The sequence below is a fragment of the Xylocopa sonorina genome, chromosome 9 (genome assembly GCF_050948175.1).
Source record: "Xylocopa sonorina isolate GNS202 chromosome 9, iyXylSono1_principal, whole genome shotgun sequence".
Taxonomy (NCBI): Eukaryota; Metazoa; Arthropoda; class Insecta; order Hymenoptera; family Apidae; genus Xylocopa; species Xylocopa sonorina.
The window spans coordinates 6,857,906-6,885,899 of record NC_135201.1 but is presented as its reverse complement, the minus strand read 5'-3'; the positions used below and the strand labels follow the sequence as shown (position 1 = coordinate 6,885,899).

The 27,994-nt window shown below is 49.4% G+C and overlaps 1 protein-coding gene across 2 annotated transcripts in view; it reads left to right on the top strand.

Annotated features, from left to right (window-relative positions):
- The window catches only part of LOC143427313 (uncharacterized), a 194,791-nt gene that overhangs the window by 95,195 nt on the left and 71,602 nt on the right, over positions 1-27,994 (top strand). For both annotated transcript variants that reach the window (XM_076901342.1, XM_076901341.1), the window contains exon 3: positions 7,556-7,630. In XM_076901342.1, coding sequence (XP_076757457.1) covers positions 7,564-7,630 — 67 coding nt within the window. In that variant the 5' untranslated portion in view covers positions 7,556-7,563. The remainder of the gene's footprint in view (positions 1-7,555; positions 7,631-27,994) is intronic.

Genomic DNA, 27,994 nt, shown 5'->3' with positions numbered 1-27,994 from the left:
CTTCGAATTAAACAATTCTGAACAAGCCTCGACTCTGACTCGATGTCACGTCGAGTGTGTCAAACTTGTAGCGACAAAAAAAAAGCATGTTTCCACGTTCGTCGATTAGTCGAGCGAACAGTTGCCACGATCATCCACGAAATCGCCCCGTCCCATGCCACGCTCTTTATTCCATTTGGCGAGCATTAGTTGCGACGACTCTCAGCGTTCGACTTGCCTCGATCTTCGAATTAAACAATTCTGAACAAGCCTCGACTCTGACTCGATGTCACGTCGAGTGTGTCAAACTTGTAGCGACAAAAAAAAAGCATGTTTCCACGTTCGTCGATTAGTCGAGCGAACAGTTGCCACGATCATCCACGAAATCGCCCCGTCCCATGCCACGCTCTTTATTCCATTTGGCGGGCACTGGCTGCGCCGTCTACGTCGGTTTACAACAGTCTGGTTGCCGCGAAAAGTTCACCGGTCCCGCGGCAGGCTTTAATATCGCTCGCACGGTGGATCGCGTCAATATTTCCCGTTCGTTGTTGCACGCGCTCTGGGACTCTCCCGCCTCTGGGCGGATGAGGATTATCGATTATCAGTTAACGAGTCTGCACGGTTTTCCCCGTTTCCTACGCCCGCGCCGGGACTTTTTTCTACAACCAGGCCGGGATTACATCTGTACGGTCTATTATGGGCTATTCTGTTTAATCAGGAACGCCGGCTCACGATAAATACGGCGCCGCGAGTGGTAGAGACGGGTGCACGTCTCTCAGCCTTTTTAGGGATCGTTTGGATCCCGCTTAATCATTCTCGATGCTGTTGTTCGAGCTGTTCTCATCAAAATTGTAGGATGCGTGGGTGGGTTAACGATTCGATGAACGATTTTAGAGTCTGCGCATCGATTACTTTAGATATCGCTATCCTTTTCTGTCTTTGAAAATCTTTATTTTTATTCAGACATTTTCCAAAGTACGATTTCAACGCGTCTCTAGAAAGCACGGAAGAAACCGTGTACGATATTTTCAGCGAGCGTCCACTTCGCCTCTCCCAGTCCACGAGAATTTTACCCACGGGTTCAGCATGGAAACGTGTCCCGTTCGAGCGTCCATTATTGGAGGGCTACGATGAGCCCGTGAAATGCAGAACTCACCACCGTTGTTTGTCGACTATTGTTTATCCGCACGGTTATGCGGCTCGTTGTTATCGCCTCCGGATACCACCGCCCACGAGCACAATGAAAATTCGCGTTTCCGGAAATTTCCGGCCCCGTGGAGGATAACCGGACCAGGCTCTCTCCTCTTTAATTGCGCCCTCTTTTTCCTCCGATGATTTTTCGGAAGTCGTCCACGCACACCTCGTTCTGTCGTGACGTTAAATTTATGACGTCCTCGATGAAGGTTTTTGAAGTTTTCAGCCCGTTTGAAGTCTGAAATGGTCAACCTTCGATCGTCTATGTAATATAGTTTGGTGTTTTTTTTTTATTGTAGTAGGAATTTGTTTTACGAAATCGATCGTGCGAATGAACTTCCTCCTAAACAATTTATTTACACGGATTGTCCGTCCCGCAGCGGCGAATATTATTCGGCACACCGCGCTGGATTGGAATGCGAACGTGGCTACGCATTGGTTCATTTGAAAGCCATTGAACAATATTTGACTAAGCTGCAGTTTGGCCGTAAGCGCAAATCGAGCCACGTGTCTAGCGCTTTGCTTTTCTGCTTGCCCTGAACTATATCAATTTGCGTAGCCGTTGTTTCGTATAATGCTGGGGAATTTTCGATTGTAATACGCTTAATTAAAATCGAGCGGACGGCAAGGAATTCGCGAAAGAAATTTTGAGACACCGTTGCTCGTTCGAAGAAATCAAATGGTGGGTGCTACGAACTGTTCGCGCACGTGAAATGCCGCCATTTAGAAATATGACAATGGCAATATCGCATTCCATGCTTTCCGGTCGTCGTTTGACTTCCTATTGATGGAGTCACGTTTGCTTTCACCGCGTTTCACGTAACGGCAGCCCGTGCAATTACACTCGGTCGGTCTTCGTATTTACAGGTTTCTTGTGGTCGATTGTAATAGAAAGGCGAACCGACGATGGAACAAAACGCTCGAGGGAACGTAACCGGAAATATTGTTCGAGAGTGGAGTCGAGAACGAACCAACGAGGCATCCGTTTCCGTTCAATTTCCACTTATCCCGTATCGTACGGACAGTATTATTTTACTTCCCCTTTAATATGCATCGCAACGTCAATCAAATCTCAACGATAGCATCGAGTTACGGTTACGATGCGTTATTTACGAACGCAGCGTGCTCCCAGCGTACGCTATAAGACGCCATTTTGGTGCACAAATCACGTTGTTCTAACCTAGAAACGTCGCTCGTTACACGGGAGAGAAATGCCTGGCCCTGTAAAAGAACATAGGCGATATCGATTCCACCAAGTGAAGATTAATCGAATAACCGTCGTCGTCCCATATCGGACGAGAAAAAATGCCGGATCCCACCGTGGTCGTATCATGGAATTTTCGTCGAGTCTCGCGATCGATGCTCGCCCGCGATTTCAATCGCGGCGCATGTGGACGAGGCTTCGAAAAATAAGCCGGCTTGTTTCCGCAGCGACAACGCCAGCGTTCTCGTCGCGATTTTTCCAATTTTTCAAAAGCAGGATGTTCTCTAACGGCGAGCGTCGAAGTTTAGAAGAAACGACGAGGGCAGAGGGCGAGCGCGAGGCATCGAAACGGTTCGACGAGAGCGAACGCTCGACTTTGGCCGCCGATATTCGGCTGAAAGACACGCCTCGCTGATACTCTCGCTTGATTTTGCTCGATTTTTCCATTTTTTTCTCACGGGAAACAGCAGCGCGCGAATTTCTCGAACGACACCCGCACAGTCGACGCCACCGTGGAATCATTACGGGCAGCGATCGTTAAAATTAATGGAACGGCCCGCGTCGCGCGTGAACGGTGTATTTCGATCGTTAATGAGATGTAGCCGTGACGGCAAATAGACGATCGAATGTACACGCGGTCCGGAATGTTATTAATTTCGGTTCAGTCGTTTTTCACGCGAGACCGCCACTCGAATCGTAATTTATGGCCATCGCAGTCTAAATGTCCCGTGGACGTTTAAATGAGATATCGGAAATCTTGTTCCGCGATTTTTTTCCGCTACGAACGAGACTCGTCGCGGTCTTTTTAGGCTGCGAACATCGAAATTGCGATCGAAAATGAATTCCTTCGAACCACGATCGTGGAGTCTCGAAATTCCCGTTCCTGTCGTCGATCGAAGTCGAACCACGTATTCTTTAAGCCCAGCTTCCCGCCAGAAACGCTCGATGCAGTAACGCCAACTACCGGTTAAACGTAGCGCGAAAATTGCCTGTAAACAGCGCGCTTTATTCGATTGGCAGAAGCGAGATGGGGGCGGCGGAGAAGTTTCGCGTTCTGGTATTAGACGATAGATAGAATTAGTCGTTCGCAGAGCGTGGAACGAGTGCTGCCGGTTTAATCGACCGCTCGATATCGTTCCGCTCCCAGGCTGATCGCGGAGCTCTGCTAATGATGCATCAGCCGGCTGGCTATCGTCGAATTTATGAACCATTGAAACTGGGCTTTACCGAGGATTGTGCTCGCCCTTAAGTGGATTTATGACGTGGATGAGATTTCTTAGCTATTCCTGGGATTAACAGCTCGCGTGTATTGGTACTTCGCGTCAGCCATGATGAGAAGAGATCTAAGCCAGGTTTAGATTGGCTCCACCGAAATCAATAACTCTGCCGGTATTGTTAGTAATGCTTCCAGATCCCGCGGACTTAGTCGTGAAATTGGGATGCCCGCTGGATTCCGCTAATGGGCTACGCGAGCGAAGTTCGCGCGTCTCGTAACCGATTCATTCGCGACTGGCGCGAGCCTCGTTTCTGCTCTTGTATTCCACTTTTATTGAGATCGAGGGAAGTCCAACGAAATTTATCAGAGGATCCTTAGGGCTTTAGGAGCGAAGGATCCGACTCGATACGTCGGTTTAATTAACTAAACCGAGTGGAAAAATAAAGTGATTCGGATCTCGGCTGGGAATCGTTCTTAATTGGATTTTATTCGCGAATTAACATCGATGGTGCACACGCTTACACACAGAGAGGGAGAGAGAGTGAGAGAGTTATTTAGAATTATGAACTGGTGTTTACGCGGAATCTACTTTGCTTTAAATTACAAATTCCTCGAGTACGCCATCGCACTCCAGCCCCACCCTCTACGCCAGACATTCTCGACTAGTGTAATAAATTTTAAATGTGCAGGTTCGCCAGACTGAATTTTACCCCTTCCATCGCGAAAATATAACTCCAACCACGCGATGAACGTTATATTAAATCCGCGAGAAACGCGAGACGTTCTTGTCGAATTCGCGAGCGAGCAACTGCACTCTTTATCGTCACCAACGACGTACAATAGCGACGATCGCGAGCACTTAACTAGCCTTCGGCATTTTCTTTGGAACGTCCCGCGATTGCAGGCGTCGCGGCTGCGGAATCGTCGCGACGATAGACCGTGTCAGCGTGGGTATTAAGTCGCGTGCATAATCCGACGCGTGTCATAACGCGGCGGCATGCACAATGTATCGCTGGATTATAGGGGCTGCCGACACGAGGGACCGTGTTATTCGATATCACGTACCTTGGTACGCGGTACAAATGGATTCGTATCCCAGCGCACTTCTTTCTGTGCGTATGCATACAAATGCGCTCGCGACATTTTAAACCCCGCGCGGACCCTGTGAATTAAACCAGGCAACGATGATGTCGCCAGTTATCTGTACCAACGGTTGATTTGGCCATCGAACGCTCCAAGAAATTTCAACTATCCTCCACTCGTTTCTCATTTGTCTTCCAGATATTATGCGCTGTGTCGGATGTATGAAGAAAAACCGTGACAGTTCGCGACGCGATTAAGTTAAACGACGCGAATCCACCGCGTTTACGTATTAATTATTAATCTCTCCCTCGAAAACCGTCAACTCGAACTCCCAAAAGACCCGCTGTCATCCGAACTATTCGCGTTCGCTCACGGATGGAACGCCTCTTACGCCCCGTGGCTGCACGACGAACACCGTGGCAGCGCGTACGGAATGTAATACGGTGGCTGGCAGCGTCACATGGCTATTTAGAGGAGCCAACACGCAGAGTTCGTGACGAGGGGAACACTGGGAAGAGTTCTGGAAAGGCGGCGTGGAAAGGGCGGTTACCTACCCATCGGGAGCAGACGGGAGGCGCATGAAGAGACGCTCGAGGCGATGTTCCTTCCTACCCTCGGTCTGTTTCAGTTCCAACCGACATCGTCCGGTTTCTTTTTCTTCTCTTCGTCGCTTGCCATCCCTTCCCGCTGTTCTCTCCTTTTTTCCTCCTTTTTTTCTCATACCTACATTCGGCGTCGCGTTCTCCCCGTTTTTCTTCCAGCCCTGTTCTCCGCCACGACGACGACCGCGTCCTCCTCGCGCCTGCGACCCCCAGGTACGATTTCGTGTCTCGCGTACACGCTGGCGTTTTCCATTTCCCTTCGAGAACTCTGTAGAAGGTATCGATTACGTATAACACTTGCGAGAATTGCGTTGACCGTAAGAATTCCACGAGCCAATCATCTTACATCGATCTGCCAGCCTGAACCGTCGAACGTTTTTTCAACACGCAGACACGTGTCGTAATTTCATTTGCCACGTAGCATCGTGGACAAAAATGTTGTTTCGAGCCAGCGACAAATGTCTCGTTGGCAATTTCGAGCACCTCAGGATTCCAGCGCTAAGAATACCCAAACATTAGCCCAACCATCTAGCGTCGGCTATTCAAACACAAAGAGGACCCGAGTGCACCCGAGTTCAATCCATCTCAGCCAGGTGTCCTTACCGCAACATTAATTCGAAGGGTGAGACGCGGTATGCACGCGGGCAACGCGATCCCCTACCCCCGCCCACGGTCTCTTTTTTTAATATCATCCCACTTTGTCTTCCGACCGTGCCATAACTCTTTCCAACGCGTGTCCCCCGTCCGTGGGCTTCCCAGACAACGGCGGATCCGCAGATGCGACCCCGTCCCACCCCCAAGTCTCGCCAGTGGGGCTGGTTGGTGCCCGCGGAAAGCCAGACCATTGACACTGGCGCGGGGCTCGCCATTGTTGCCAAGGCTAATAAAGAAAAATAAAGGCTCCTCTGCCTGCAGGATATTAACTCTTTCCTAGCCTCCTGGATACGGCCGTGGCCCTTCTTACCGACCGCGCGGTGGCTGGAGCCGCTCGACGTCCGGTTTCCGCGTTGCTGCTCCGCTCCTTCGAAAATCCGCGCGTTGTTTAATCCGGCCACCGATCGCCTGGCTCTCTACCACCCCTCTTTTTTTTTTCTCATTCTTCTCCCCGTGCACGGTGAAAGCAAATTACCGGGCTCTCTTCCACTTAGCTGGGTTCCTTTGTTGCTCGTCTCGGTGTTGCTTCTCTTTTCCCGTTCGGCTGGACTACGGGGCCGTCTTGTCGGGGATGATTGTCCGCATTGTTCTACGGAGGGATGGACAGAGTTCTTTTTCTCTTTTCTTTTTTTTTTTGTCGTTGCACGAGAGATCGATTTTCGTGGCAGCGTGAAAGAAACAAGCATTGACCCGCGCGCGCGGGGCATTGTTAAAGTGTCAGGCTCGTCGTCGGGTAATTGCCATTCCCTGTTCCATATCCGTGTAAAACGCGCTGCATCGAATGCTACGGAATATCGCGGGATTCGTTCGAAACTGCGGGCCAGCAACGCACTGAATTTCCTTGCACGCGCAACCTAACCCCATATTTCTCGAACCCGCGAGGGGATGCGGCTGGAAACAGCCAGGAGGTCGAAACGGAGCTAGCTGGAAGCCAGACCATCGACACTGCCCTTCCGTCGTTATAGCATCCGGCTAATAAAGAAAAATAAAAGCTCGCTCCGTGGGTATTAGCTCCGCGTTTCTTCTATCCTCGATGGTGCGCTTTTTTTTCTTCGTCCCTCTGCTCCTCGGTTCTCGTTCCAGCGGTGGCAGGAAGAAGAAAGATCAGGGGGACGATGCGCCACGGACGCGACGAAACTGTTCGTTCGTGACGCGGTTCCCAAGGATCCCGAGGAGATGGCGAATTTATGGCCGTCTTCTCGTTCGATCCTCCAGAAGCATCGATCTTCCCTCCGTCCCGCCGCGAATTGTTTCGCGTCGCTCCTGCTCGATTGCATCGAATCGGAATCCCGCGGACGAGGGGGACCCACACCCCTCCCGGCTTGTCTCTCGCCTCTGGGATTTTGAAATTGGGCCGAGAGTTTGGCCGGATCCATTTTGCGAGCGCCTCGACGGGGAAATTGGCAACGAGCTGGCTTCGTACGCGCGTCCTGCTGAATTTTGCGGCCGTTCCTATTCGAATGCTAACCGGTAATTAGCATACTGCAGGGCTCTGCCCTGGAAAATAATATTTCGATAGCGAAATAAAAGTGCGCGGCTCGTTTTGAATGCGAATTCAGCACACGAGTCCCATTGTTACCGCATCGGATCGGCTCTCTGACCTGGTTCTCTCTATTTTTACAGATTCGAAGATGAAGTGGCCATTAGTGCTGGCTTGCTTTCTGCTGCATTCGTGCATCCTCGTCGCATCGCATGTCGGTAAGTGGTTACTCTTGCCTGTTTCTTATCCCGTTTACCGTCGAATAAATTATATCGTCCGTCGCGATCGTCTCGTTATTCCGCGTATCGACCGTGTGACAGGACGATGAATACCTTTCTTGCCGCATCGGGGAATAAATTAACGAGTCCTCTCTCAAGCTCGACTCCATTATCCCCGGCATAAACTCGTTTTTGCCCTACGAGATTAGCAACCCCTTTTACTCGGGATTAAAAATGCATTCGGGGTTTAAAGAATAATTAGAAATTTAAGAAACTTTCCCTGCCGGGGAATCTTCATTAAAATTAACGGAAGAAACGTCGGATCCCCGACCGAACTGAATCTGATCCCTCGATAACCGAAGCTCGAATAAAAAGTCGCATCGTCCCAGAGAAAAAAAAAAGAAAAAGAAAAAAAGAAACACGTTCCATTCGCGCGGAATTCACTTTCCTCTCGATCCATAAATCTCTCCATCCGCGGGGCCCTCGATGGAAAAACTCGAACAAGACATTCACGAGCGAACAGCTACTCGTTAATAAATGTTCCCCGCCGCAACACCGATCCTCAAAGGGTTGAACCGGCCGATAAAACCAGCGGCACGATTTCCCGCGCTATTATCGCGTCATAAATCATCCCCGCGATCGACAGCTAGCCAAGCTGCGAGGGGGGTGAAGTGGGGTGGGCCGCGCGTACGGATAGGCGAAAACAGGGGCGGGCGCCCTCCGTTTCGTGCAACGAGCCGTGAAAACGGGCATCGAGGCCAGAAAAACAGTCGAATTGGATCCACTTTCCTCTTTCTATTAGCCGGGGCGCAAGAGGCCGTCCACCCTCCGCTACACGGAATCTGGCGCGAATAACATCGCGGCGAGGGTGGGCCACGATCATCGCGGAAATATGGCCAGGCGGTGGGACGTTTCCCCGGAACCTAATGCACAGCCAACCGTAACCCATAACCGTGGAGACCTTTAGGCCCACACTCCACGTGTACGTTGCACGTGGCCAGATAAATCGCCCTTCTTTCTTCTTCCCTTTTCCTGGAGGAAACGGAGCCAGTCGAACATGCTACTCTTATTGTTCCGATTTCTGCCGCGATTAATCACGGGATGGTAACTTTTCGGGGCCGCGTGACGTGGGTTAGGCGCGGAGACCCCCGTGGAAGGGCGTCCAGTCGAGTGAACTTGGGACTCGCTCGAGGATTAATGGCGGCGCGCGTACCCAGGGAATAGAATTTTGATCGGCGGTCGGTTGACTGGTTTTTTATGAGTTACCGCGGAGGAACGGCTGTGATAATAAGCCAAGGGGGTGTAAATAGTTGCCAGGCGTTGTTAACTTCGGTGATAAACCGTTTAAACGATCGTGAGAGTGTGTAGGGTGAAATTGTTGCGAATGGTCGAAATGGTAATCTTCTTCTCGTCTCGATTACGATCTCGCTCTGGGACATTATGTACCGTTAGGAATACCGCTGTATCTTCTGGACCAGGTTGTAATAACTTCCTTGGCGTAGCTTATTACTATCGTTAAAAGTGAGTTGTTCTAGCACCGGCGCTTGTAGCGCAGTTTCCTGTGCCATCGAAACCTGCCAGTCACGTCGAATGGCACTTAATTGCCCATCAGAAGATTAACGATTTTTAATGTCGGACGCTTGCTCCAATTGTTCGTAATTAACCTTGGTCGTTCTAAATTGAAAAAGGGCAGTGAAATTTTCATTTTTCCCCGATCTATCGATTTTATTAACAGCGTGGAAAGTTGGTAAGATGAAAGTTTCCAAGCGCGCACGCGAGCCTACCATTTTATAACAGAAACTTCACTTTGTCCGTGTACTGAAGTCTCCTAACCAAGCCTCGTGTAAATTCTGAAGCCCTAGTTCAACCCTTAAATTCTCTGTTCTCTTAATTTAACCTTCCCTAAACCTTTAAACCCTAAAGTCCTACTTTATCTAGACTCTTGTACCTAATCCACGAAATAACTTTCTAGCAATATTTCCGCGCTGCCAGTTTTTAAGCCAAGGTATTCAATTTTTAGCGCTCGCGAAGCACCGCCTAAAACCTAATTCCCAGGCGCCCATATATACCCGCCCATATAATTACCGCGAGAGCATGAAGCCTGGCTCGCGAAGTCTTGCAACAACTAGGTTGTACACGTTTCATCGTTCCCGTGCGCACGTCGTGCCAGCCTCGAATTCTTAAAGACTCGCTCGCAGAGACGCGCAGCTCTGATTCGGAATAATTACAGCCACCGCGGCCTGGCGAAGGGGTCGATGCCCTTTTCGTTCCACGCGTTCCATGTCGCGTCCACCCCCTGAATCTACCCCGAAGTTGCCACTTGTCCAGCGGTATGCGACTCGTTTGACGCCGTCCGGGCAAATCTTCGTGACAATTCCGTGTTCACCGGGCTGGCAACTCGCAACACGCTCTCCAGACACGCGGACACTGTTCAGGGGCAAAGTGCAGTCACCCTGCTCTCTGTGTCCAGAAGGGGCAAAGGAACCGCATCGGAGAACTCGACGAGACTTTCCCCTTTCGACTTAATTGGCGGCTTCGAGACTAACGGCGACCCAAGTGGCGCTTTGGCCACCGTCGCGAACTAAGAAGCTGGAAACTCGTTAACTCCAAACAATCGATCGCCTTCGAGATTTTACTTCTTCCTCGTTTTTCGTTGAGGGGGTGGGCTCGCAACCCCCGCTCGGACTGGTTTCGCGAACGCTTCGCGCCACGGCGGTACGCGAATCTTTAACGCGGAATTGAAGCGGTGCATTTCAACTCGCTCTTCCTCCTCGAAATTTCGCAAACGCGGTAATTACGGTCGAGGCACGAAAAATATGTACGAGGCTCCAAGTGGCTGCGACAATGGTCCGCGAGGAGAGCCAATGAGTCCCCGCGTCATTGTTCTCCGGCGGCCATTAACAAGTTCGTAGCTTCTTAGCTAGTTTGCAAAGCGATGGGTGCTTCAATCGGGGACAGGGAGCGTCTGGGTTCTCTCGATGTCGCCAATTAACTCAAAAGTCCCGGGAACGTCAAAAAGTAAATCATTAACGGCGCGCCACGTTCCGTGGAACGCCTGGCTACCCGGACTTCTCCCAATGGAAACTGCGCTCTCCGGTTCTTACTTCGAGTTCGAGGTCTCTGATATTGGTCTTAATTTCAAGAAATTCCCTCTCTTAACGCGTTGCTGATCAAAACGGTTACGTTCGCAGGACCAGTCGAAATCGACGAAGAACGCCAACGGACCGTGGATAACTGACAGAGTCGAACGAAGGCGAGTACGTCCGCGACGTCGCGCCATTTATAAGAATCCTAAACATCAGAGCTGGCGATTAAAGACACTCGTTTACGGGCGAAAGTTCCTTTAAGAAGCGAGAGAGAGAAAGAGAGCACAAACGATCCTCCGGGGCGCGAATTCAAGGGGCTCTAAACGTCTTACATCGATCTACCCGAAAAGGGGGAAGCTACGTCGGGGCGTAAAAAAGGTTAGCAGCCGTTCCGTGCCGGCAGTTCCCGTGATCAGTGATTCCCTTTGTGCCGTCGAAATTGATAACTACCTTAATTGGCAGCTTCAAGGCCGCGCGGAAGCCGTCTTTGTCGATTGAAACGGGGCCCAGACGGCGACACTTCACAGAGGAGCCCGGCCGAGTTGGACGGATGAAAAGTAAGAAGCTCGAAACTCGTTAATGGCGCGGATCCCCGCGGGACAACGAGACGCGGAAACCATTGTCGGGCGACGTCGCCGCGCGATACGATCTTCTCCTTCGTGCTAACCGTTGACCCGCTTCCCTCCGCCTCCGACCCTCGATCGCTTTGTGCCGTCGTCGCTGATAAATAATTCGATCGCTGCTTCGCAGGATTTTCCGCTGGGCGCCGCCGGAATAATTGGGCGGGGCTTCCTACTCGCGTCTGCACCCTTGAAGCGTTCGTGAAACTCGCCGAGATCCGTCGCCATTACGGACGTAGCGACGTCCGCGTGTTCTGCCTTATTTGATCCACGTGGCGCACCTCTGAGAGACCATTGGTCCATCGACACTTCTCGTCGTCAGTTTCCACTGTTTCCTCGAATGGAATCCGATGAACCGCGGAAGACTGAAACGCAGGACGCTGGTCCCGGTGCACGATCGATATCCATAGCATCCGACGGCTGAAAGAGTCTCCCGTTGTCTCGAAAAATCAAGACGAAGCCTCCTGGCGGGGCTTCGCTGCCTCGCGTTACAATGGAAATTCGTTAGATTTACCTCCGGTTCCCGTAATTTCCTCGCGGGGGCCACGCGGAGGGCGAGTATTTGCTTTGAAGCAATCTGCACCGGAGAAAAAAAGGCGCCTGGCGGAGAGGGTGGAGTGCACGCGCGCGCGCGAGCTAGCGCCCACCCTGATAGAAGTAAGCTTTTTCATCGGAAGAGAACTAATTTTGCGACGATGAAAATGCACGTTTACAGACCCGTAGCCCGGCTGAGGCCCGGAAAAGGGCTGGGGAGACGCAGAGGGGACGGGGGGAAAAAACGATGGCCCGAGGCGGAACGTTGAATTCTGTTCCGTCTCTGGCGGTTTTCTAACTTCCCGACGAAAACGGGATGCGCTCGTTCCCGCGCGTGCTCCTCTGGAATGGACGTTTACACGCGTGGACAAGCCGGATTCCGGACTTTTTCGCAGCGAGACTGTTCTCAAGTTCGACGAAGGCGTCCCTTCCTTTCGAAACGTTCGCCAGCGGTCTCAGCCTCAACATTTTTCGACCCAGCGGAATATAATGGCTAGCATTTTCGGTATCTGGGTCAGTTTGGGATCCACTACTTTATTGGGGCGGTCTTAAGGTTCGAATCTCGAAGCGCAACCACCGCTCTCCGCCGTTAATTCGTGCATCGAGCGAAGCCCATCGAGGGGCGCAAGCTGGGACGTGGCGCTCGAGTAAGATCGGCGAGGATCGAGCTAAATGGCGCGAGAATTGAAGCGTTTTTTACGAGGCTGCCGACCACTCGAGCGGCGGAGTGGCTCTCGCTACGTTTTCGCCACCCTAACGTTTTTGATGGCTCGTTCAAGGCGTCCGACCGCGCTGAAGAAAACGTTCGCGCGATAATAAACCTGGCGCGTGATGCAGTCGAGTTTTCGGACGGGAACGCATCGACGGCTTGGCTCGATTCTTTTTATCCCGTTTCCAGACGAAGTAAAAGCGTTCATGCTCCTCCCTCCCGGGGAAGTTAGCTAGCTTATACCGGTGATGACTCGGCGAAAGGGGCTTCAATTAGATAATTGAAGCGCTATGAAGATTTAGTGCCTCCCCGCGAGCGATCCCCTCTTTCTCTTTGACTAAATTCTGGAAATTGAAAGAAACAGCAACGACTGTCGTAAACTTGGAGCGTTTCTATAATGCATCTGTGATTATTAACAGAACGCCAACGTCACTAAACATTTAACGCAACCCTCTGTGTTGTAAATAGAGTTAGCACTTTCCTCCAAGAGATTTCGATCTAATCCAACTTATTTCTCCCGGCTGATTACGCACCACTGTGCTCCAGAGCCAAGCGAAAACCCTCGAAAATTACTCGAACATTGCTCCACCCATTTTCCATAGGTAATCCCTTTGGATCTTCGTCCGCTATCCCTATCCACTGGGACCGTTTCGAGGGCAAACAATACAGGGTTGCACGCACGACTAGGCCCCGCGCAACCCTGTCACCCTTTCCTTTTCTCGCTCGACCGAGTGCGAAACCAAGAATCGGAGGGTGGACGCGAGGAGTCGTGGCCACGACCTTCCTCTACGTATCGTTTCGAGCCATTGTTTGCGGACCAGGATCACAGGATTGTGTCCTGGAGATCGCATAATTCTGTCCCTTATTCGCGCGCGACGGGGATAAGACGCAGCCAGGTGAAGTTTCTGACTGCGATGATCGTCTGGCCCCTTGTAATCCCGTGTATTTTTATGATCCACGGCGTTCAGAGCACCGCCGCGGCCCGCTAATCGGATTTCTTTCGCTCGACGAAACGGGATACCTCGAAGGGTATTAAGGGAGAGAACGTTGGGCTCGTGAATGAACAGCTTCCGAAGCGATCTCCAGAGCGATCCTCGCTTGTAGTCTCTACACTTGGATCGCCACGGACAAGGGTAATAATTGTCTGGGGCGGATGGGCTGAAGTTTCGTAGACAGACGTCGGGAAAAACGAGCCCGGACCGCGATCTCTTTGCGCCGTATCTCTGGTAATTAGCTGGCGGGGTTAGAGGGTGGGTTAAAGTTATGTCAGCACCCGAAATGTGTTCTCAAGGATGGAATTATTGGATTATATACCGTAAGAGAGACAGAGAGAGAGAGAGAGAGAGTGTTTAATCTTTTGATAGGAGCTCTCAGAATTTTTTGTGGTCGACTATAAGTTTCTCGTTCTTTACGATTGTTAATTGTTAAATTGCTGCCATCAAGATCGTCCATTACTAGAATCCTCGTGAAAGAGTAATAGCTTCGCGTTACCATTTGCCGAGATAAGAATCCCTTAATTCTGATCAACGATTAGCGACAGCTTTATTTCATTATTGCGATCATTGATTGTTTTAACAATAAAGGATTTAACTTCAACGTCGCTACGTAAGAGTCCAACCTCACCAAGAACTTCAGCGCACTGAAATTTCGTCCTCGTTCGAGTATCACTACCTGAAATCCAACGTTTTAAGCCAACGCGTCGATTCGACGATCGGAAATTTTCCAATTATCTAAGTAAATGTAGATGGAGCGCGGTATCGTGGCGTGCAAAATTAATCGGGTCGGCCGTTCCAGATCGCGACGTCGCGGTCGAGGCGGGCCGTGATAATTTTTTGCACGCCCGTTAGGAGGGCGAGGGTGGCAGAATCGAGGACGGCGGGGTGTTACGGGGTGGACCACGTGGAGGGTTAATCAGAGTCGGGGTAAACAAGCGGAGGACCAGCTCGCCTGGTAATTAGTAAGGTCCGTTAAAGTGGATTCCGACACTAGCGCCGCAAAAAAGGAGCGGCACGAGAGGACTATTAAAAGCCTGCTCGACTTCGCGCTCCCTTTTTCACGTTTGATCCCCGCTGCACCCAGCCGCCAAGTTGTCACCCCTCGAGACGATCTGCTTTTTTTTTTTATTTCTTCTCCAATTCGCGCGCGACGAATCGTTTCGAATTAAAAATCGACAGAGACGAAATCGTCGGTGAGACGTATCCGCTGGGTGTCTCGTCTTGTAACGTATTCGTCTGTCAATCTTCGACGCACACAGCCATTTGTATTCGCGATTATGCAAATTCCGTCTCACTGTTTCTCCGTTTCTTCCACCTCTCTGTTCAACGACCAGCGGAAACGCGTCCTCGCGGAAAACGAGTAATAATAGTAACAGTTAGGCGAAGGGAGATACATAGAGGGCGGTTGAAAATAAAAAGAGAGGGAAGAAAAAGATCCGTGTCCAACGAAGCGGAATACCGTGCCGCTGCTGGTGAAGGCTAAGCGTCGACCGAGTTTTTCAGCGGTATTACCGATTTATATTTTACGCCGGATTTACCGTCGGATATGTGCGTTTTTTAGTGTATATCCTTGCAGCGAGAATGCACCCCGTCAAACGTTTCCTCGCGGCCCGGGGAAACGTGGAAACGTGGCCCGTATTTTCCGCCTTTCTGTTTTTCACCGATCCCCAGCCCAGCCCCTCCCCCCCGTTTCGCAGTTATCCCCTTTTTCCCGTTCCCTCCGCTCTGTTTCACCCGCGCTTTTAGCTTTGCCGTGAAGGTTGAAAGGCAGAGGGAAGCGCAGGACGAAAAGTGTCCAGGTGAATGCAGGCGAGATTGCAAAACAGGGTGTGAGTGATAATCGGTGAACTTTTCGGCGATGGGGGGTGGTTTCAGCTTTTGTTGGCAGTCGCTGACTGCCTTCGACTTTTCTAAAATTTCCCCGCGTTTTCACGCTGTAACGCTGCGACTGTTACGCGCCTCCTATAATGTATACCGGGTGCGCGCCCTAATCAGGAGAATAATTAAGAGCGTAGTTAAAGCGCGCGCGTTCCTGAACGCGGCATCCCAACAGTCGAGGTGTTCCAGGTTTTAGAGGCTTCGCGATACCGGCGATTTTGTAATCTTCTTCTATCCGTCGGCAAACAATTGCCACGCAGGCGAACGCACTTTTGCACGCGCGCAATTTCGCGTGTAAACCATCCCGGAACACTGGCTCCGCTGATAGGCGAGGCTGAGATGGCGTGGGAGGGCGAACAGGCGCCCCAGATAGTCGACGCTTTGTATTTGCCCATTAATAGTGAACTACCATCCTGGCTGGGTTGCCTAGTCGGTGCTGAGAAATTAGCGGAGGCGCTAATTGTGTTACGTAACCTAGTTAGCGATGTGTGCACTTGGAAATTTGAAGCGAAGATCCAGCCTTGCGCCCTCCCCGCCCCGTCGAACGACCCTTTTTCGTTCTAATTAGCTGATCGTCGGTGTTCCCCCTTTCCCGCTCGGTCCATTCGCTTCTTGGCATTTCTTTGAGGATTCCGCGACTGAAAGCTAGGGCCACAGTTTTCGTAGACAGCACCTCTTGTTTCGTTTAATTCGAGAGCTTGACTTCGAAAGGGTGAAATAGATTATCATCCACAGTTTATTTAAAGAAAAAGATGTTTCTGTTTTTTTTTTTTTTATACTCGTCTTTGTTTCCTAATAACCCAGAAGAGGAAGCTTATCGTAAGTTTCTCGCAGACTTGCCGCTTCGAGGATCTTTGCACGCACACGGACAGTTTCCAAGTGGTTCGCCAGTCAAGCAGCATTTATAACTCGAGAACTGGAAGATCGTCGAAGGAGTCGAGGGTACAGAAAATCCTTGGGCGTACGTTTCGCCTTTGAGGTGAAACAGGCGGGCCATTAAAAACTCTCGAAAAACTTGAATAATTCTTCTTTCGGGGCCCTGGGAGGTACGGGTAGCCGGGAATTCGGAATTCCGGCGAAAACTGAAACATTAAAAGCATTCGAGCCTCAAAGGGAACGACGCATTAACAATTCCTGAAGTTGCCCGGAATTTCGCTGGGAATCGATCGAATGGCCCGCGCGAAAGCTTCGACCGGGTTCAAAGTGGGGGAAGCGATCTTCAGCGAAACGAAAAATCGCACGATGCACCAGGATTCGCCCTTTACTCGTGCGCTTCGTACGCGTATTATACGCGCGCGCGAGCGCCGCTCTGACAAGTGACTGATAAATGCACGGTAAACACCGTTCATCGTGCGCCATAATAAACTTTTTAAATATTAAAAAGCCTCTCGATCCGGCTCCATTATCGGATTCGACGTTAAGCCGCGTAATGGCGAAAAATGTATTGCTGGCTGAGCGAGGATCAGCCGTGTTACCGCGGACCAAAAGCACCCCATGAACCGTGAATACGGGATAAATAGCCATCGAGGCGCGAGCGAGCGAGCACGCGCGGCGTGTATCGAAACGGAAAAATCTGGGAACTTCGAAACGATCGCTGGAATTAATTGTCACTTCGTGGCGGGATCTTCGACTATCTTAACGTTGGTTACGTGACAGCGTTACGTTGTAGCACCTAATGACTACCGCGGCGAAATGGTCTCTAGATAATAGCAGAAACTGTTACTACTGAGAGCCGAGTGGAATTCGCGAACCAGAGCCACCCTGAAGACGTCGTAACAGCGTTCTATGAAATTTGGATTCTTGGACCGAGAAAATCGCGAATCTGATGCATCGACAAACTCTTAGATAATATAATTAAATTTTAGTGAGTTACGAAAGTGACGCGAAGGTTCGTTTCTGATCGATCGATGCCACTTGTTTGGTCTTGCAAGCTTCGAAAGGATTAAAAATACCACGGAACGATGGCTCGACGAGTCCTCTCGTAGGCGGAAGGGCGGTAATAATTACGAGGCTCTCGCTGGGAATCATCAAGGGCAAGTGGTAGCTCGGTATGAATGGAATCCAGGCCGTTTTGTCATCGATAATCCATAAAGTGGAACGACGACGCGGTATCAAGGCGTCATTGAATAGAGGGGTGGCGTGAATAGGGAGACGGCCAAGAAGACCTATTATGCGATTGCTCATTATTGTTTTACGACCCTGGCAAGCCACGCACTCGATAATAAAATCAGAGTACCTTGGATGCTAGTTGATTCTTCGATTGAGGATCTTATGGGCCGATCGAGTGGGTAATTACACGTTGGCTGGACTCGTTAACTTTAGACAGGGTTGTTCACTTTCGTCATCCTCGAACTTCGTCTCGGTTCCTCCGTTTTAGCGACATTTATGGAATTCTGATCGCGATTGAGACTGGCGACAATCAGAAGTCTTCGTTCAACTTTTGTCGCGTCGATTACTCGATTTCGTATCCGTTAACGGGAGCAGTAACAATGTATGTCCTCGCTGAAAAATTGTCGAGCGAGATTCGCGTGGATCTCACGCGGCTCGAGTTGGCAGATCGTCGGTGGAAATTGTGCAAGTGAAAAATTAGCCACGATTAAGCGAGGGTAGAGGTTTCTTGTTAGGGAGAAAAATTACGGGATACCCTGGGGGAGGAAGGGACGCCAGGTTAAATACGATATTCCCTGGGATTGCTTTCACGCGACCGAATTTCGTGTTCCCCGGCAGCTGAAGCTCGAAAACAACTTAAACGGGAGAGCCCTTTATACGCCCTGCCTTTCACAACGAACAATGTACCCCACCACGAAAAGATATTTCTGCTATCTCCTTAAGGGACGGACTACCCGACTCTGACCGCTCGAGGAATTAATTCACGACCATCCCGTATCACCTATAATCCTCCATAGGCACAAGTCAGTGCGTGCACACGAACACTGGTAACCTTTCGCTGCAAATTACTGGTCGTTTCTCGCGAAATCCCTAATTTCAACGATCCTCCATTCGTTCGCCATTCGTAGACCTCTAACTGGAGAGGATAGGGGTGTCCGAGGAGACTTTTTAGCGTTCGATAGTCTGGTTCGTCGAGTGGCTGGTAGACAGGGGGCACAAAGGCGGATTTCACTCGAGCCAGTAAATACAGGAACGGAGTCGCGACGGCGGTGCGTTAAAACTAAAACCTGAACGGGGTATCGGGCGAATAAATATTCGGATAGCGGCCTTTATAAGCGGATAAACATCTCGATAACTCTCGCGGAGAATCTACGGGACAGCGAGAGAAAGAGAGAGAGAGAGCGCGTTGCACGTCTCGACACACAATGGGAGACGCGAATCCTCTTTGGCCTCCTCCCGATATCTTCCGATGCAGCCTCGAGACCTCTCGATACCCTCTTTTGTGCTTGTTTGGCAGACCGGGCGTGCGGAATGATTCGCTACTCTCGCCAGCCTGATGAAACATCATGATTGCTTTGCTGCGTGTTTTCCTTCGATACGCGGTTCACTTTTCATCCCGATACGAAGAGCCGGCTGCCAGTGGTTTCTTCCCCCCTTTACGATCATCGAGGACGTGGTTGAATTCCACGTAAAATTGTGACGGGGCATTTCTGTGATTTTCATTAGGCCACCGGACCGATGAAAGGAGGAACCGAGCGCTTTGATTTCGAACGGTACTCCCGTGGAGCTGGGCTGCTCGCGGTTTTATTTTCCAGCTTCGATTTCTTACACTTCCCTGCGAAATTCTCCGTTCGAATTAAAAGCAACTCGAAACCATTACGTGCTTCGCGAAACTCTGAACGAAATGTGTAAACTAATTTCTGTTCGTAACTCGTAACATTTGTGAGAATATCGAGCTTTTCGATCATTGGTAGCGCGTCTACGAAATTTGTACGCGTTTCGTCGCGTAGAATAATTCTCAATCATATTTTACATTCCTTCTGCATTTTTTTACTCTCCCGAATCGCCCTCTGCGAGGAGATTAAAAAATAATTAGGCGAAATACTTTTCGCAATTGAACCCACGACGAGAGATTCGCCGATCCTACGGTTGTGGGAGGGGTTGGGATTTAAACCTCCACCTACAACCCTTCCGCTTTTTCCCCTCTCGGATTCTCGAACAATCATCCCCCTCGGACACAGCCAGCCATCGGAGAATCCGTGGCAGAAGGAGGCTCGATTTGCCGCAGCTGTTTCGATGGATCGTTAAAATCGACCGTAAGCTGTAATTCGGATCGACGAGGCGCGAATTTCTGCGTTCCATAATGCCTTTTCCCTTCTCTCCTTTTTTTCCGTCCCCTCCCACCGCCTAATTTCACGTTCGAATGTTCCTCGACGGGGTTTTATTAAACCGTCCGCGCGATCACCGATGGCGAAATAAAGAGCTCGAATTTGTCTCACGGTTTACCGGACACGAAGCTCCGCGAAAATCGTCGAGCTCGTCGCCATCATCGTGTCCGCTAGCGAATTTGTTAATTTCATTCCCACGCTCATCCCCTTGAAACGCGTGCTTAAAAGAGCGCGCGTATTAATCCACGACGAAGCCTTTTAATTCGAAATTGTCACGGATATCACGAAGCACGATGCGTTCTACGAAAAGGAAACGACGATAACGTTTTCGATAAGGATCTTCGCAAAGAGCATCGGATCGAAGCCAACCTCGAGGAGAGATTAAGACCAGATCGAACGGCAATAAACACGGGTCCAATTGGCCGTGACGGAGGGGGACGCGATCCAGCGGGGGTGGATAGCTCGACAAAAGCGAGATTCAAATGGAAGAAGACGTGGAATCCGCTGAAATCTGTCGCGTTGCGAAATGGAGGCAATAAAATGCCTCAAAGGCGCTGCAGGGAATTCGATGGCCCCCGCGGTAGGGGTTAAATGAAATAATTTCTTGGAGAACGATTTGTTTGCCGGCACAATAAAACACGCGCGACCGATGAAGATAAAGGAGAAAGGTTCGATTGGCGTCGAGACGCGGCTTTCCACCCCCGCAAGCCCCTCTTTCCACCCGCGTTCTACGTCGATGAATGGGACGGATCTCGAGAGGCGTCCATCGAAATCAGAAGACGAGTGGGTAATCTCGTGTATGGGTCGACGGGAACAGAGAACTTCTGGAGGATATTGAGGGACGACATCAAAGAGAATTCCACTCGGCATTGTGCATGGCCGTTTGCATTGTACATTTGCGTTCGACGAGAGGAGGAGCCCTCAATGGCGGACAAGCGTGGGCATCGATAACGAAGCGTCGATTATGCGATCGTTTGGCTTCCTTTCCCAAACCTGCTGCTTAATTGCGGTCCCACCTGGTCATCATCGTCACCCAGCTCCAATCTTTCTCGACACCCAACCATGGCATCTTCGTAATCCACGCGATCCCACCTGCAGCTGCTGTCGGACCACAGAAAGTCTGAACCGAATTTATAGACACTCAGAGTCGTCGTACTAAATATTACAGCCAGATCTCCTGGACCAGGATGGAATCCCTCGTCCAGAAGCCTTCGAACGTCCGTTGGAGGGTGTGCGCGCGTTAACCGTGGCCCCGTGGCTTTGTGTCGCCCTCTGTCCCCAGCTGCCGAGAGATAACATCCAATTTGTGCGCAAACCAGCGGATCTCGCGTCCGCCAGATTCTCGACTTCCTCCGCTGCGGTCCATCCTCGGATTCTTCGGAACTCTTCCTGCCCGCCAGGCCAGCACCATTGCTCTCCCACCTTCTGCCTCGCGTCCCCATCCGCTTCACGTTTAACTTCGTTTCCTATATTCTTTCACTTTGCCCGTTCACCGTCGCCTCTCTTCCTTTCGTCGCGGAACACCGCTCCTGAATTGGCTACGTCTATTCTTCCAGCCTCGTCCCGCTGTTTTTTTTTCTCTCTCCTTTTTTTTCGTCCTTTTATTCTCCGCCAGTTCTCCGATATTTCGATCGCTCGTACAGATCGTGCTCCAGGATTGTTTTGAGCGCTCGCTGGGTTTACGGTATTATCTGCTGGCAGAACGGCCGGCACTTTAACCTGTTTCGCCATTGGGCCAGCATTATATTAGCCTTATCTACCGCGCAATGAGCACCGAACCTGTTACGCTAGTTGTTGGCGCTAGTTCTATACGCAACTACTATCTGTTACGTAATAAGCATCGCCTCAACCTGCTCCATAATTCACCGAATCCCCGCTGATAACTCCTTGAAACTTGCTGGTTATTGGATAAATCAATTTTTACACCTCGCCTCGCCTCGTGACCCGAAACGAACCGAACTCGATCCGAAGCCCGGCTGTTTCCACTGTTTCGCTCGATGAATCTCAATTTTGCGAGCCGCGTGTTAAACGTCGACGGGCGGACGCGCGCGAGAAAGCTTTCCAGCGAGTTGCCGCGCGTTGTTTAAGTGCAGCGGAACTGAAGGCACGTCAGCCTTTTACGCTATCCGAAGCGCACAGGGTCCTTTAAACCCTCGCGCCGTCGTAAACACGGCACACTTTTCTTCCTCCCCGGTTTGTCGTCCTCTCCAGTCACTCCAGCGACCTCCCCTAGCGCATTATCAGCTCCTTCAAAAAGGGATAATCAGATTTGCCCCGACGAAGCCAGCTAGCGGCGTCTTCCGCGAGCGAGCGAGCGAGCGCGTCGAGAGCTACGCGTGCGAGCCTCGTTTTTTGCAAGTCAAAACCGCGGCCAATTATTCGACGATGGCCCCGGAAGCGTCTCCACGCGCAGGCTACTTTGCATCGCGTCGTTTCACGCGAAATAATAGACGCGTCGCGACGCGCAACGGAGATCGCGCGCTGTTGTTCAACCCTGCAGTTCACCCTGGATGGAGGCGAGGGTGAACTCGTTGGTGGGTTGGGTGCAACCGGAGGATGCAATTGGAGAAAGGAAAATGGCGAAAGGGGTGTGGAGAAGGGACGACGACCAGGTCGACGAAAGGGCGAAGAATGAAGACAAAGGACTGGGATAGGGATAGGTTGCTGGGGAATTAGGATTTTTCCAGACGGCTGCGGGGGGCGATAGGTAATGGTGGTGGGCTATTTCTTCGTGGAGATTGAGAGAGGCGGCTGAAGGGAGATAAGAGTTTAACAAACTTATATGAAAGATTTCGTTATGGAAATTGGAAGGGAATGTTGGAGGACGTGGATGGGTGTGGAGAGTGTTATGTATTACAGTCAACGCGTGGTTATTTATTTACTGTTAACAGCTGGAAGCCTTCAAGTTTATGGAAGAATGAAGAACGAGGTTAGCTGAATATTTATAGGGAGCCCTCGGTTGGTTCGTTCATTTTTTCAGAAAGCAGTCATAAATTAATATTTAAATTTATACTGAAAGGCGCTGACGAGAGAAGCCCCGGTCGTCGATCACGAGGCATTACTTTATTTATAAATCTGCGAAATTAACATAAACTGCGCACTCCCAGGACCGAGGAGAATCTGTCAAAGTTGAGTCTTCATTAACAGTCCGCGCTTTTGTTCGTCTGACGAATTATTGTGCAAAATAATGTCGCGATAATCAATGGAAAACGAGAAGATCCAAAAAAGGGGTTCGCATTAAGGGTATTACAAATAATTCGATTCGTTCTCGAGATAGAAAGATCGTCTTTCTAAAAATTCCACGAGTTTAAAGATCGCTTAAAGTGAAGTTAATGAAATTACGAAGCGCATTACTTAACAGATGGCGAGCTGATCGCTTTTTCTCGCCCCCTCTCTCTCCCTCTCTCTCACTAATCGAGAAAAATGGCTTCGCGCTGAGTTCGATTGTTTCACGATTTTAATTAGCGTTTCCCTCGAGTGTCGGCTATTTCTTTCCGTTTTTGTTCGCACCGGAAATTTCCTCGTAAGAAACAGTACATTAATTACGAGAACAGAAGGACGAAGAAAAAAACAGTTGTTTATTCATCCTGGCAAATAAATTACGGCCCTTCCGCATACAAAATATTGCTTTCCTTATTAAGGAAATAATTTTATAATGAATTTTACTGGGTCCATAAATTAGCGGATAAACATTTCTCTGATCATGGGTGTCTTTTTTTCTTTCTTGACAAACATTTGCCGAGCAGAAATTCCTCCCGATGTTACAGCGGAGCAATAATTTATTAATTGGATTCTCGGGAGATTGAAATTCTTTGGAGCGTTAAAAAATTAAAACTTTATATTTAATTACGTTTGAAACGGGAAGTATAGTGCTTAATTATATTTGAGAAGGGGAATACTCGACGGTGGTTCCAGCGAGGCGAAGAAGTATTTACATTACTTTAATACGTTCCTATTTAGAAATTAGCCCCGCGGAAATGTAACCAGCGGAATCGATATTCATTCATAAATGTATCAAGGCGTGATAATTTCGAAAACTCTCCAACCCGCCTCGCTCTACCGTCGATTCAACCTTTCAACCTGATTACGCGAACATTTACGCGGACACACATCGCGAACGCTTCTGGCGCGAGCGCGTGGAACGAAACAGGTGGAAGAAAAATCGTGGCTGTCGTCTGTTCGGTGGCAAATATCGTTACGGTACGTGTCGTAACCAGGAACGTGATGGCGGCCACCGTTAGACCTCGTTTGACCTCCATTAATAACGAACAGTTTATTCGCCGTAAATTGTAAACATAATTAAGGGTCTCGTTAACATGAGCAAACGATAGGAGCGGAGACCCGGGCTTCCTGTTTCTCCGGGAGAACGTGGAGGCTGACAAGCGGCCACGGGAAACAGAGAAAGAGGCCGAGTTTTTGATCAAATGCCGCCCTTTTGCTTGTTTGCTCGCCTCGCTCCGCGCCCTCGCGAATGTTAATTATGAATATTTAATTTCAAAGGGCGCCCCAGGCTCTCCTTTCGTGGCTGAAACAGGGCGGCGCAGGCCGGTTACGAGGAACAAATGGGAAAATTTTCAATTCGACCCGTTGCGCGTCCCGCTTTTCCACGTCACGAAATTGACGGTTAATAATTGATCCTGACGATTTAATTACGCGGCTGGGCTCGATTTTTACGGGACAAGAGGACGCGTCGTAGGATGCAGAGATGCAAGTTCCGATCGATTAAAATGGCGGCCGGTTTCTGGCCCAGGTTCGTCAGATTTGGCTTAACTTGTGCGATTCTTAAGATACAGTCTGATATGTAGAATTTATAATTGGCATCATCATTATTGAGACTTTGAATTAATCATCGCGGAACGAGGATCTGTTTTATGGTCGGATCGAGTACAGGTTAGGCTCGATCGCGGATAATATTACGCTCGGTGTATTTACACGGTGTAATTGAAGATTTATTTTGTTCGTTTCTAGTTAAGAAAAGGAAACGCCACAGCGGCTGAAATGAGAATTTATAACGCTGCAAATTTTTATTTCGCTACAGGCAAACGAATGTTATAATGGCCGGAATGGAAATTTATCACCTAGCAAAAAGCAAACTAATATTACGCGGAACAGGAATAGCAAGAATTTATGCCGTTACCAATTTTTATTGTCACTGGTTTTAATAAACGAACGTTGATAATCGATATATGTTCTTTGGAAACCCGGCGCTGTTTTTAAATAAAATTTAATTCCGTGGAATTTAATTAAAAAAAAAAAAAAAAAAAAGAAGTGGGAAAGGGAATAAAAGGACATTAAATTCGAATTTATAAAAACCAACTTCTCTTTATTTTTGTTACTCCACATAATGCAACATTTTCAGCCTGGTGCGATGATAGAAACATGAAATTTCACTGTTTTAGAACACTGAAAAGCTTTCGTTGATGTCGTATAGCTTTGGCTCGTATTACGGTGCAGTTGAAAAATATGAAATTTTGCAATCCTGAAACACTTTGACTGCTTCCATCAACACCAGTGGCCGAAACGACGTTTCAGACGGGTTCGAGTTACCTTCGATCCCTCGCGCACGATGTCCTGTGCCAATCGACGACTTGATGCCTCGTCGAAGCCCGCGAACGGGCGAGAATTTATATTCGCGTCGGTTTCGAGGGTCGCTGAAGATACGGGGCGACTGTAAGAATATCCAGCCGCTGAATTATGAGGTGAATCCGGCGGAACTTCACGAAAAGTTTCCACCGAGCCCTGGCCACACTTTCCTGCTGTTTTCAAATTGGCCGTGCCACTTCCGTCTTATAAATAGCCCGCTTCCCTCGCGAACTTTTCTGCCTCGACGTGGATCGCTTTCAACGCTATTTTCACGATGTCGTTTTTGCCCACTCGTTTATTTGCCGCGGTGACAATCTCGAACGGACCCAAACCGATTCATCTCCACTCGTCCCGTTCCAGTTTCATTATGTTCGCGATTTCGAGAGACGATCTATCTCTAATCGCCTCTTAAATAAGTCAGGTTAGATCAGAGAGCAGCACTCTTGACAGCTCCTGTAAAATATAAGCCAGTGGATCGTAAGTTTCTTCCTGTCGCATGTTAATTTTTGAGGACGACGAACAAAAATGAAAATATTTAATCGAAAACGTATCGCGCGTTTTCCATTTACGTTTCCAGATGGAATTTGCTATGGAATATTGATATCCACGCATGGAAAATTCATTTGGTTTCTGCGAAACAAAAAAATTCGAAATCGTCCGCGAAGATTTGCGAAGTACGAAAAATGGTTATCGCGTTTGATGATTTCCTTTTACCAACGACGGGGATTATCGTTGTAAATTTCATCGCTGACTCGGCGCCCACGTATAAATCGATGATTATTTTATGTACGTAGGACGTTACGTGGTGACAAACGGTTTTCCTTTTTTTTTTTTTTTTTTTTTTGCCCCCAATTTTTACGTGTTTGCTTCGGACAGTTATTGCACCACGAGGACAGCGAAGAATGTATGACGGTGGGAATTTTTTGCAATTTATATGCCGTTGCCGGTGACGCGGAACGGACGAAACGTCCCAACAGTCGCGTTTCGCATCCGCATAGTTAAGCTGATCAATTTGAATAAAATAAAATGAACCTCGACGAAGACCAGCCCCAGGGTAACTCTGGTTCGCAGCCTCGCGGTTATCCTCCGCCATGTAAGATGGATGACGTGACAGGCGCGTTATTCCTCGGACCAGCGAATTTTCAACATGGCTGGCAGCGACGCGTACATGGAACGCGATATTTTGCGGCATGAAACAATAACGAGCCAACGTGGCCACAATGTGCGCGCACCGTTGTTCCGTGATATCGCGTATGCCTGACAGACACCACCGGCCCGCACCCTCCGTCGCTCTCTCTTCTTTTTTTTCTCTTTTTTTCCGCCGTTTTGTCTTCCCAGCGGCTGTCTGCTCGACGAAAATCGCGAAAGTCCCGAAGCGTGATTTGCATTTTTCCAAGCATCGACGAGGAACCCATCGCTCCTCGTTTTGTTCCATCCGCGCGAGAACCGCGCGCGACACGACGCGCGGTCTTTAAGTCGCGAGCTTTGGTCTCTGATCGTGGAAGCCTTCAGAGATTTTTTTTTCGCCAGAGCTTTTTGAGAGACTCGTTTCAGGAGTTGTAGGATTGAATTTTTTTGGTTGTTCTCCTCGCGTTCAACGTAAAACCGCGCTTCGTTTCGTTGGTTCATGGCAAAGGTTCGCAGATCTCTATTATACTAAATACGGTCACGTTGTGAATTTTCATTCCACGCGCAAACGAGAATTTCTGTTTCACAACGCTGGGATCGGAAATCAAATGAAGTTAATAACGCGGAAGAGCTTTCTGCGCGAGTAACCAAAAATGTGGTTTGTAAATTTCCGATTCGCCTGGGTTACATTTTTCGTAACAAGCCGAACGCACGAGCCTCGACTTCGTTTCGTTGAAACTTGAGAGAGAGAGAGAGAGAGAGAGAGAGAGAGGAAAAATATTATTTACACGTTTTAATTTCTTTTGTACTGGAAAATTCCGCGCGTGTTATTTTCACTCGGTCTTCTACAGCTGATCTCGTTTTCTTTCTTCCGCTCGCGCGTTTTTTCGCCAGGACACGCAACCCGCCTGTCGATCGATGGAAATCACGGAAATCTACGAACGCGACTCGTCGCTGCTGTTTTTTTCCCCCGCCTCTGTTTTTAACTGCAATATACGGTGCTCGATGTTTTCGGGATGAAGATCGAACGTGCATGATCGAAATTTTAAAAACGGATTCCCTTTCGAGCCTCCATTTTCGCGTGCACCGTCCAACCGAAATTGATACGTACACACCTGTAAATTGTTTTCGAACGATACGCGGTGTTTCCTACGTTTTCCACGGTGGAAAAAAAAAATGTATTCAAATCGTACATCTCGAAAATATTCCCAGAGAAATGTTCTCGATAGTTACTCGAATTTCACTTGTCCATCGTAATAGTTTCGTAATAGAAAGAATTTTTCCTTCGAAAAACCAGGAATATACTTTGAACGAATTGTCTCGAACCACTCGCGAGCCTTTCGATTCGCCAAATTAACCCGTGGAACGATCGATCAAGGGTCTATGACGAGACAAAAAATTGCTCCAAAAATTGTCGCTCAAGAACCGTCTGCGTGCGATGAATCTGCCGGTGATTATTTAAACCGAATCACGTAATCGAGAGTCTGGTCACGGGTGCGGACGAAAATTTCATCAACTGGCGCCCATCGATCACCGGATCGTTGCCGCGGAAAA